General features: G+C 39.4%; 1 protein-coding gene across 1 annotated transcript in view; it reads right to left on the bottom strand.

Moving 5' to 3' along the window:
* Nucleotides 1-7,277: 7,277 nt before the first annotated feature.
* Nucleotides 7,278-12,527, bottom strand: part of DPP4 (dipeptidyl peptidase 4) — a 75,148-nt gene continuing 69,898 nt past the window's right edge. Inside the window, exons 24-26 of the mRNA XM_087819397.1 lie at nt 8,481-8,553; nt 8,142-8,215; nt 7,278-7,430 (exon numbers count right to left, since the gene is read on the bottom strand). Coding sequence (XP_087675523.1) covers nt 7,278-7,430; nt 8,142-8,215; nt 8,481-8,553 — 300 coding nt within the window. The remainder of the gene's footprint in view (nt 7,431-8,141; nt 8,216-8,480; nt 8,554-12,527) is intronic.

Below are 12,527 nucleotides of genomic sequence, written 5' to 3'. Positions count from 1 at the left end.
GCAAAGTTTAAGTAATGTGTAAATGTGACTAGGATATTGTGTTTTTCACAACTAAGAACTGTTATGTGGAAATAAATATTTATCCTAACTAATTTTCTCGCACATTTTAAATTGTGATGCATGCGTCTTCTCTTTATTCCCCTGTAGTGTTAATCAGTAAATCAATGTAGAACATTTTGATTGTTTGAACATAATATTTACATTTGACATTCTTGATGTAAAGAAAACTTGGTGAAGTAGACATTTCAAGAGTATTAATACAATTTGAACTTTATGAATAGAATACTTTGAGAACTGTATTAGAAGGTATGTCTTCATTTTCCCAGAGAGCAATAGCTTGGGTACCTAGCCTTGCTCCCATGACCAGTAAAAGTTTTCAAGGTCATTAGCAGGATTTCTCAGTATAGGAACACCTTAGACTTCTGTTTTTACCCCCCATGGCAAAAGCATTTCCTAAAATTCATCTCCTCCCTGTGTTTTACAACAGGTCATGTGGCACCATTACTCTTTTGTAGCCATAGTTGCGTTCAGAACTCTAACGTACGGGTTAATACTTTTCTCCTGATTCGTTAGTTTACTTTGTAATTGCTACTACTTAACGGCCTTTGATATTGAGAAGTTTTTTCCTAAATATAATCTGAATATCTCCTTGATGTAGTTTAAATTCATAGCCTGATAGAAACTTTCCACTGACAAGCCACAAACAACTTACATTTCTACATGATCTCTAAGATCTTATAGAATTTTTCTTGGCTCTTAAAAGTGTGGCTTATTTTTTTCTTAACTGCATTGACCTACTTCTCTTTCTGTTTAACTTTAGCCTAATTTGCTCCTGGGCACTTGACTATTTTACTAACATTGCAAAATTGTTCTCCAAGTTTTCCAATATACCTATCTCATATATTCACCCAATGGAACGAAATGAGATTACAACCATTTAAAAATTTTATGAGCTTAATTTGAATAATATGATGACTCTCTAAATATCTATGTTGAAAAGCTACTTGTACTCAGTCTAATATTTGAAAAATCCCAATATTTAGGATTACTGGTAATACTTTATTTTACAGATCTCTTTGGGTATTTTCCTTAGAAAGCTGTAGCTCACTGATACAACTGTCACTCCAACTCAAGTTTCTGTTGGTGCTTTGGCCACTGTCCTTTGTGCTGGGACTTTGAAAATGGGAATGTGTACTTGCTTCTAGGGGCAGGGTAGACACATATCTATAACATAATGTGATATATACCAAGTTGTATGATTAAAGCAGTAAGTAATTCAAGGATGGAACTTTGAGTAGGGCAGAGTTTGAGGGAAATGTTATATATGAATTAAGATAGGAATGGGGAAGGAAAACTACTCCAAAAACTGCGAAGATTTTCAAACACATGTCTGTATTGAAATAAAAATAAAATAAAAATTAAAGTGTGTGTTATAACTGGAGCCTGACATATTTGATATATAGCATATTTGGAAGCCACCAAACAGCCCAATATGGTGGAGCGTTAGGAAGGTAGTGGAGACCTATAAGAAAAGATAGAAACACAAGTTGAAAACGTTATGAATGATGTTAAATTCTATATTAGGATATTTGAATTTTATCCACTAAGAGTTTTAAGTAATGGAGAGGCATGAATTTTTGGAAAGGTTAGTTTGGCAGTGGAGAGCATTGTGGGGGGAAAGTGGAATCTCTTCCTTAGGGATGCTGCTCTGAGGATGACTCTCTGTGAATGGTCTATAAACTTCTATTAAGACTGAACCCAAACAGGCTCAAGTGTACTCCCTGGGTACTTAGTAAGTCACTCCAGATACAAAAGCTATATTATAAATCCTTTTATGTAGAGCATTCCTTTATATACTATGTTTTGGGTTGTATTTTAAAAAAATGTTCTGAAAAGCATATCAATGGCAATCCTGAGACTATTGAAGAAATCTAAGTGTAGTACGAAATTCAGCCAGTGGCTGGCTCACCTGGGTCCTGAGACCACCTCCCCCTGCCCATCCTGTTATTCTCTTCATTACGTCCATTTTTACCATGGACTTGGCTTTGTATCTGTGTGGTCTTGCCATCAGGTGTGGGTGTAGCATGTCACTTGTTCCTGCCATTTGCTTGTAAGCTCCCTGAAGGTAGGAAGAGCGTTTTATCCCTCCTTTGTAACTCTCCAGAGCCTAGTTTTGTGTTCTGCTCTTTACCCACCCAGCAAAGGCTGTGGACAGAATTATAAGTAAAGTGTACCAGAAGATCTTGTTGCTCAGTTTATTAAGAATGATTAAAGATCCAAAAAGGATTCTCACATGTTAGTATTGGAACAAAAATAAATGCTTATTTTTGAAGGTGTGTCTAGCACCTGTGGATGCAGAAGGCTCAAGTGAAAATCTGAGCAATTTATGGAGTCATCAAATTAGGAGTAGAAGCTAGATAGTTGTGACTAGGAGGAGGGAACAGGGGGAAGGAAGGTGCCAGGCATAGAGATAAAATGCCAGACATAATATATATATGTAATCTTTACAGAAAGGCAAAATTCTGTGAAGTAGGTATTTTTGTTCTTTCAGATTCAGAAACTGGGGTTCAAAGAGGCTAAGTAATGGTCTTTTAAATGTGTTTCTCTCTGTGAGTGGTGGCTCTGAGGCTCTAACCTACGTGCAGGTAACGTCAGCTGCAGTACCCTGCATCTCCAGCAGGAGGTGAGGTGTGAGTGCCTTCCTCCGAAACAGGGCACTCGTTCTAGCTCATGCAGTCAGACTCAGGTTAAGGTGTGTGATATGCCTTCTCAGTTATATTACATTTTCTTTGTCACTCATATTTCTGTGATTAACATTGGAAACCAAAACCTACTCAATGAAATACTTTTTTCCCTTGCTTATGAGTTGCAAATATCATGACTTTGGATAGGAGAAACTTAATGGAAGAGTTAGAGTTTGGGTTGTTTGGTGGGTCACACTTCTCACTATATGTGTGCTTTAAATATCTGACAAATTTGGGTTGACTTTTCAGATGAAAGATTATGTAGATTAAGAACTTTAATTCAGTTTGTTGAAGTTTCAAGTCTGTAATACCAAAAAAGATACCCTTCTCAATCTAACTGTAAGGAAATTATCTTTATTTTTATTAATTTAAATTCTTGAGTTTAAATATTATCACAGAAAGGTGACATGCAGAAAGATGATAAATTTCTACTGAGCATGACATTGGTCTTACTAATACCATTCTCTGAGGTTTTCATGTTGGTCGTGATGTTCTGCTTTATTACCCATGTTCATCTCTCATTTTTAACCATTTGTATCCCTCAGAAATCCTGAGCACACACTCCAGGTCACTCAGGACATATGTAAAAATGTTCTCAGACATTGCTAAAAGACTGTCACAAAGTTGGCAGAACAAAATCCTCTTACTTTAAACTCTGAAAAGACACATTCTTGTGTTTTGGTATGTTTTTCATTTAGATATTATTGAATCTTAAATATTGTACAAATCTAGTAGCTTTACAAATTGGAATTCTCAAATCAGCTTGTAGCAAAAGCAGCAAAAGCCAAGTGGTGGAACTAGTAGCCTCAGGGACAACCTCTGAATAAGAAAGGAACACCTAGAATGACATACAGCCTGACGTGTTAATTGATCTTTCTGGTGGTGACCTTGAGTCCTCCAGGATACTTTGAATTCTATTCTGTGCCTGATATTTTATAAAGTATGGAGGTATGTAATCATTTTTAGGAAGGTTTCCAACAAAAAATGTTCAGAAGTAATTTAAATTATTTTCTAAAAATCTTGATCAAGACTTGAAAAACAAACTGTACCCATGGAAGAGGTGGGACTGTTTCTCCCTTCGTTTGGTGTGTGCACTCCTGGGTGTTGGTGCACTCGAACAGGTTGTTTATGAAAGGAATCTTCACCTCCCTGTGCCTCCTAAAGCTGCAGCGTCAATGACAGGCAAATCTGAACGGCTTATGTTATTATTAGTTCCTGGGTGTTTCAAACTTGCCCTCAGACTAAGTTTATCTCTCATTTATTTGTCAATTTCTTTAGCTCCCTTTTCCAAAACCCTAATTTAAAACTTTTATTGGAGAATAAACCTTCTCCTAGGAAGGTCAAATGAAATCTACTTTAACTTCAGTCACATTATTACCATTTGCATTCTTAATTATGCAAAAAATATATGCTGAGATTGTTTATTACCTCTGGGATCCAGAGAAAACATTTAGCATGTTTAGAAACTAAAGAAACAATGAATTCATATAGTTTTGATATTGTATAATACTTGTACAATAATATCAAGTCAGTCATTGTACTGTATCAGATATTACACAATGGTCTTAATATCTGTTATTTATCTGATATTGTACATCTACTACTGTACAGTGGTCTTATTAATATCTGATGTTGTATGGTATATGGTTTCAATTAAGATAAAAGGAGAATTTCTGTTTAATTTGCTTTTATGACTATTAATTCAGTCCAGGATGTGAACATATGCTCTATGACTACTGTTCTGGATATAGAACTGCAAAGATTGGTCCAGCCACTCACTATGATTAACTCTATCAAGAAATTATAACAAGAGCCCTACAGACTTGAATGTCAGTTTATAATTCCAATGGATGAGTGAGATTTGAGACTTAAAGTGAAGCTACTCAACGGCGTGCTCTGAAAATACAATTGAAGCTGAATTTCACAATCCTCTGTCCATTCCCATGCATGACTCACCAGTTTAATATTAAGTTAACAGATTTTTTCCATTTCTTCCATTTTAAGATATTTATGCTATAGCTCACTCTGTCTGAAATAACTTTTTCCAGCAAATGGTATGAAGCTAAGTTTAAGTTTATAAAATCAATTTTTAAAAAATGAGGCCATTTGGCAGATAATTGAATGATAATTGAGCAAAAATATCATGTTTCCTCAATTATCTAGGCATTACTCTGCTAAGCTAAAGTCAGCATCCGAAATGTATGCTTTCATTAATACAGTTCTGTGACCCACAAATAGTCAAAACCTTAAGTGATTCACTTGATTCTTTTATTCTACTGAGCCATCAGCACTACCAAGATGATATTGTTGATATTATTTGTTCTTATAATATAAGCCTCATCATACTTACCTGGAATAAAATTATAAGTTATTATATAAATAACCAAAATTATTTTTAGGTTAATTTTTTCAAAAGTTATATATCTATAAATGTATGGTAACAAATTATATATGTATTGGATGGAACTCGTATGAACTGCTTAATTTAACACATTTCTATGTATCTATTTTTTATAATAACTGAACTCTCCGTGTTTACAAGGCTGTCTGGGGTAACAAGCAAAATACATGTATCCTTTTTGGATGCATGTGCTCATATGCCAAAGTAATTTAGGTCTGATTCAAGACACAAAACTCATTACCTCTGAAAAAATGAAGGCACATTTATTAAATGACCAGGAGAAATTCTACAGTGTGTAGAATGAGAATAATAATACATCATTTTACAGTTTAATTTTTAAAAACAAGTCCAAGGAAGTAAAAATATTCTTTTAATTAAGATGCTCAAAGAAATAAGAAAAATTGATGCAAGGATTCCTTCAAGTTAGGATTTATGATACAAATATTTTCATCTTTTAACAGGGCAAGCTGGTGTTCACATCTCAGTTCCAAGCTGCCTCTTTCAGGAGGAAACATCAATATTTTTTAAAGTACATTCACCACGCTTTGCCATCGCCCTTGCTGTGTTTTTGTAGCACCTATAGCCATAACTGGCACCTGGGGGCCTTGCATTGTTGACAGTTTCCCTCTCATTTCTTTGGAGTCTGTTCAGCAGCTGTGGTTTTACTCAGAAGTCAGTGCTTTGCATATACGATTTCCTGAGACAGTTTGAGTGAGTTGTCTTTCTCAGAAAACTGTGCCATTCTGGCTGAACAGCCCTCCGAGAGGAGCTACAGGAGCCTGGGCAGGTCAGCGGGCTTGGACTCCAGTTCCCAGCCAGGCCGGGCTAGCTTCTCTCCCCACCCCCTCTTACCCCTGCTTCAGTGGCATCACTGCCCACATTTTGCCATCTCTTTAAAGAAGAGAACAAGATTTGCACTAGTCCAGTTAGAAAAAAATAAAATGCTTCCCAGGAAACCTATGCAAAGCTCCCATGAAAACAATTCATAGTTGTCTCAGTGACTGATGTGGAAATGATTTTAAATAATAAACATAACCAGACTGAATAATTCATATTTCTGTAAGGTAATAATCTGTTGCAGAGACAGAAGTCCCCACTTAGGGTTCTAGATATGAAATTTGGGAACAAAATTAACCTTAAATTTCTTGATTGGAGTATCTTTTTTTAAAGATCATTTGACAGTGCAGTTTTAAGATAATAAAAACAAAATGGCTTTTAATAAGCTATAAATGGCATGCTGTTTCGCGGTCTAAGGTATAGAGAAACACTCCTTTATGAAGTGGGTCATGTGGGTATATATATGTTGGTGGGCTGTGTTGCTAGCGATTCCATGGTCTTCATCAGTATACCACTGGAGAGAGAGAAAGAAAAAGGTCTGAATTAGGAGATCAGTTGTCTTTTTTCCCCCCAATCAATTCAAATGAGCTCTCATGAGCACACAAAGAATAAAACAGGATGTTTTAATTCCCGAATCAGTGTGTGAACTGAAACGTGATCGACAAGGGTGTCTAATCCCCCCTTCTCCCCACCAGAGCTTTTCCAGGGCATACTGTTCTGTCCTACAGAAGGTGCTGAGAGAACTCACTGTGAATTTGGCTTTACTGCACAGTGTTTTAAGGATATGTATATTCTAATAAAAAGATCCAAATCCATTTTCAGATTTGAATCAAAGGACACTTAGAACCATATCAAGCACAGGAGGGAATGTTTATCCCATTAAGCTCACTAGTTTTAATTAAGTGTTAGCAAGTGTCAAATTTCTCCCACACTGTAGTAAGATAAACTGTATTAAAATAAATGAGTTTTTAAAAGGCCATTTTTCCTAATAGATATCAGTAAGGAACTAGAAAAATCTACTTCAGTATTCCATATCTGTGTTTAACGTAAGTGAAGTCAAAAGTCAAATGTGTTATTTGGAAACACTTAGATTTTTCACTGGAGTTTTTTTATCTATATGTCTGACATTTATGTAGAAAGTGTTGATGACCTAAGGCAAAAACTTACCAACTCAGACCACATTAAGCAACTGGGACGTCATTATCAGGCAAATATATATTATGGAGACATAAATCAACTTTTAAAAATTGCTTAATTAAAGTATGTTTTTTCTTTGAAGAGTGAAAAAATAAACCTCAACCTCTTATAACAATCTGACCTGAAGGATATTCACCAGGTGTTTTGGTACCAAATGCCTGTCTCGCTCCTGTACAGTGGGCGCCGTTTGGATTGAGCACACAGCAGAGTGCGTGTGTTAGAGGAGAGTGAGGGAAAGCAGGCTTTTCTAGCTAATACAGACAGGAAAGCATTTTACACAAAAACATTTAGTGCAACACATACACATATATACACACATACGGATGTGTATTTATATATATATTTATATTTTTTCTTCTTAATCAGAAAAGGTCTTGTGCAGAAAATGAATGTCACTTAATACCTAGAAACCTCCTCCTGTATAAGCAACAGCTACTTTAGCCATTTCCGACTTTATGAAACAAGCCTAATTGTTTATTGCCTGTGCTTGTTCAACAAAAGAGAACATGGCAACTGTAAAACCTGAAGCGTGCTGACTATTAATATTCCACTGTGAGAATGGCTGGTAATACATAAGACAGAGATGGATTTTCATATTTGAACTGAGCTGTTATCATGCTGGTTTCACTTCAGAATTACTCTGCCACACGGTTACTGAGTAAGTGATTACTTCTGAATCAAAATAGGGAGAAACTGAACACATGAATAGGAGAGCAGACATGCAGCGGTGTGCTTCTCAGCCCCCAACTCTAATATCATTGAACATCACTGTCTGTGGCTCAAGGATATCACTTCTCCAACTTCTCATTGGCACCATAACCCTTTTAATTCCATCCCTGTCTCCTGGGATGGAACAGGATCCCAAAGAGGAGATACACATCTCTCTGATGTACAGTACCCCAAAGAGGAGAAACCAGACCCCGCCAGCAAGTGCCCGCCCCTAGCACACAGTTTTGCTCTACCATTGCCTGGAAATCCACTCCAGCATCCACTAAGGCTTTGGTGATGTGAGCTGACTGCTGAAAATGAACGTTATCTGCAGGGAGAGAAAGGAAACATCAAGTCACTAATAGCAGCTCCAGTTTTCTGATACGGAAGGGTGGGAAAGGCCTAAGAAGAAAGGGACTGTTTGAAGTTCCAGGACTCAGCATCCCATTTAGCCCAAGACAAGTGAGTTGTGGAAAGCAACACTGTTTTATTGAAGTAGATGTAACAGTCTTGCCCCTCATGCTTTTGTTTTGTCAGTAGTGAAATTGCAAACCTGTCTGTGATACTAAAAAGTCTAATTAACTGAAACTCACCATCTGCTGTTCCATGAATAAGGAGGTACTTAACTTCTTTAAAATTTTCAGCTCTGCTCATGACTGTTGAATTCTGGAATTGGGGAAAAAAGAATGTCATTATTCAAAAAAAGATCTGCCATAAACTGATTTTTCACTTCAGTTTACAAAATAAAATGTTTTCAGCTGGGGCCCCCTTTGATACAAAATATAGCAAACCGATATTCAAGCAAATGCTGTCTCCAGGCATGGCAGGATGCAGAGCCCGCCCTGGGCCTGGGACGCAGGCCTGGAGGGGGGGCCGCATCTTCCTTGCACATGTCGGAAGAGGGTACCTGCCACTCAGGCTGCATGCGAAACCCCTTGAGCTCCAGATCCCAGACTGGCTGTGTCCTGTGCATTAGCACAGGGCAGAGTCTCATATTAGCAATGTATGTTCCATGGGCTTATGCTGTAGTTCAGCCAAAAAGTGTATTGCCATGGCAACCGTGTGTCACATGGTGCCATACATGCTACATTTCAAAGAGCCTGTACATAGCATTTGCAACTAAACATACTCTGCAATATGTCACATGAACTTTGGTCCACATTGCTAGGCTCTGGATGAGAAGTGTACCTCTTTTTGGAGCAGATGTTTAAAACCTGGGCAAGTGTAACATATGGGAGGGGGAACCAGTGTAAAAGATCAAGAAGGGCTTTAGGAAACCAGTGGGGTGTTGTCTGCTTCATTCTGTATTGGGGAAAATGCTGCTGTTGGATCAAGTTGTTCCCAAATCAGCCAGGGAAACAGGACCGAAAACTGGGAGGTCAGCCTTTAGAAGGCTGCTTTGTGGCCTCAGGCAGGACTTCCAGAATGAGGGTGGGGTCTTGGATGAAAAAGCCTTTGAAAACATGGAACTGGTCATCTGATTGTAATTCCTGGATGTTTACAAAGTTGGGATGAAGGTAAAAATGTCGCATAAACATTTTAGTGCCTTTGGGAGGGGATGAGCTGGAGTCTGCCTCGACTGTCTTGTTATGGGTTGGGAGGCGAAGGGTCCGAATTCTCGCTACAGGTTTAAAACCAGCCAGCTGGTCCCACAGCATCTTGGTGAGTCAAACTCAACTTTGCGAGAGCCAGGGTTTGTATTTTACAGATACCGCTGTAGCTATCACCAGCACCAGCTTAATATTTTTGATGGGAATGCTGGTTGTCTGGCGGGAAGCTAGATGGGGCTAAGGTCAGAGTGCTTGTATCTAGTCCGGGTTCAGTGTCAATGAGCTGTGCACCTGGAGACAGGCTGGGCTCTGGGCCTTGTTTTCTGTAAAATCCGGATGAGAACAACTCCTCTTACTCCCTTACAGAAATAGGAGTCAAGAGATATGGCTTTCTCTGCCACCACCCCTTTTAATAGATTAAATTGTTGATGCTGATGTGAGAGCACTGTTGTAACCATGTTCCTGGAGAAAAGACATTCTGTCTACAACTTTGAGGACAGAGTTAACCAACATGTTTCAGTTGACAGAGGCTCCCAAGGTCATGGGATCCTGAAAAGCTTAGAGCGGACGCCCTCCCACTCCTATGCAGGCTGGCTCCACGTGTCCTGACTGTACTACATTCCTGACCCATGTTGAGAATTTACCCACAAACTTTAGGAATAAATACCAAGGGCTCATTAAAAGTCACACTTTTACTTCATTTTTAAGAAGTGTTTTATCTGGTGAGATGTCCCAGATAAATTCATCCATCCATCCATCCATCCATCCATCCATCCATCCATCCATCCATCCATCCATCCATCTCAGCATTACCCCATACAGTCTTCCACCTGTTCATTTTGTTCACCTAGACAATCAATATTTATTTGTGATATGTACCCCCCTAAACAGTAAGATCCATGAGAAAAAGAATCTGTCTATACTGTTCATCACCATATTCTTAGCATCTAATACAGTGCTAAATATTAATCAAATGAATAAATGAGAAATTTAAGTACCTATATTGTACTATTCATTGTATTTGGTCCCAGTTTTGCAGTGGCAGTGGGAACAGCTGGGGTAGGTGTACTAAAATATTCTGAAATTTACTGAGACATGTTTTGCCCATTTTCAACCCATACACTACGCATTAATAATAGCAGCTAACACGTATTGAGTGTTCGCTCTGTCAGTCACTGCTAAGCATCATAACAGATTTATAAAAGCACTGCTCTGTCTAATCCCCATAACATTCCTTGAGATCTTGCTTTTTACATGGAGACAACGAGATTTGAAAGTGAGTAACTCCCACTGGGTTCCATCTGCGGGAAGGGGCAGAGCTGGACGCGAAGTCTGACGGAGGAACCCTTTCTCCTCCTGTGCTGCTGGTGCCTGGTCTCCCAGCAGTGGAGCAGCGGGAAGGAAGCTGTGAACGAACTGCCCCGGAGTGTAGCGCACAGATACAACGGGAACCCTTTGGCTCCTGTGTCCCCAGGCTCCCTCAGACTGAATTAATTGGAGGAGATCTTGGTCTGCACAGCCCTGGGAGATTTGCGAGGCATGTTTTCTGACTTTGCCCATGAGGCAGATAGGAGCCTAATGCAGCAACAGGAGCCTGAGCAATTTTCTGTCCTTCAGAGAGGAAAAAGGGTCAAGCTCAATCTCCCTAAAGGACAGTGTAGGATTCTAAACTGGAGACAGGAGAAGCTGGGGCTTGAACCCCGGCAGTGAACACTCATAACCTGAACCAGGCTCCTCCTGAGCAATCCTTTCTGCAGGTTCTCTTCCCAGGCTGTGCAGAATGTACTGCTGTGAACTCCACCGTGTTCCTGTCCACATTAAGTCTAGCTCTTTGCTCACAGCAGACAGTCAGCTTTGACACCTAGACCTGCCCCAAATACACATCTGTGTCAGCTCACCTCACCTCCAAAGCCTCACAGTCCTTCCCTGCTTGGCAGCTTGAGCAGCAAAAGCTGCTCCTACAACCTCCCTGAGCCATAAAACTGAGAAATGCCACCGAAACATCGAGTAATGGTTAGGAGACATATAAATACACAGGACAGTTAGCAAGGAATGTGACAACTACTGGAGTTTGGACCAAAACAGTTTCTGGCTGCCTTTTTTTTTTCTTAAATGGAGTGAATACAGGCTGAAAGAAGACAATTTTTATAAACAAGTAAAACCCCGAGCCTAAGATAAATGTTGTGATGTACACACTGTAGCTGTGATGAACTAGACATGGTGAGAAATGCAACATACTGAGAAAAAGACGAAAACTGTGATAAAAGTGTCATGATGCAAATTGTTTTACATTAACAATATTACACTACAAAGAAAGAAAGACAAATACTTTAATGCAGCAAGAGAAAAATCAAACAAAAGCTTCCCCTGCAACTGCAAGATAAGTGGGCTGTTGCCAAAGCACACTTCCCCTGCGCACGGCAGAAGCCTCCAGAGGGACCTCTCTGTGCGAGGGAGACAGGCAGCCCGAGCACACTCCCGCTTTAAGGCTCTCAGGCTGTGAGAACAGTTTTCCCCCCAAAAAGATGCAGCTGTGTCCCCTTGCCTCAGGCCCTACCAGACTGAGCATCCTGGTTTCTCAATCAAGAAAGACTCTTAAGGGCCCACTGTATGGTGCACTTTAACCTGCAAAAGCCAACACCCAAAAAGCCAAGGAGAGAAGGGCGTGCATGAATTGAAGGTATGATTAGCAATTAGAAACAATTTAATTGTGCTATTTTAACCCACCCAAATTGGATAATCCCCATTTGCCTGTTGATGGAAACAGAAATAAAAAAAGGAAATGGATGACTAAGTTAGAAGCCGAACAGTCTATCACCAACTACTAAAAAGGAAGCTAAGAGTGATAAATGGGCAAGGATGCAATGGTGGTGCAGTTGGCACCCTCCTAGGCTAGAAACTTCCGGAGAGCCCCGCTGCCAGCGACAGCCTGGCAAAGCGAAGTGGGAAGGATTGGTCCAGTGGCAGTGCCGATTCCACAGCATCTCTGCAAGGAGCTTTTCCTTCAAGCCCCAAGGGGAACCATCTGTAGCTGCTCGTTGGATCATGCTGGTTCCTCAGTTACCTTCCAACAAATAAATCTTTGTATTT

Source organism: Miniopterus natalensis, chromosome 8 (assembly GCF_054644295.1).
Source record: "Miniopterus natalensis isolate mMinNat1 chromosome 8, mMinNat1.hap1, whole genome shotgun sequence".
Classification (NCBI taxonomy): domain Eukaryota; kingdom Metazoa; phylum Chordata; class Mammalia; order Chiroptera; family Miniopteridae; genus Miniopterus; species Miniopterus natalensis.
This window is presented reverse-complemented; position numbering and strand designations above follow the sequence as displayed.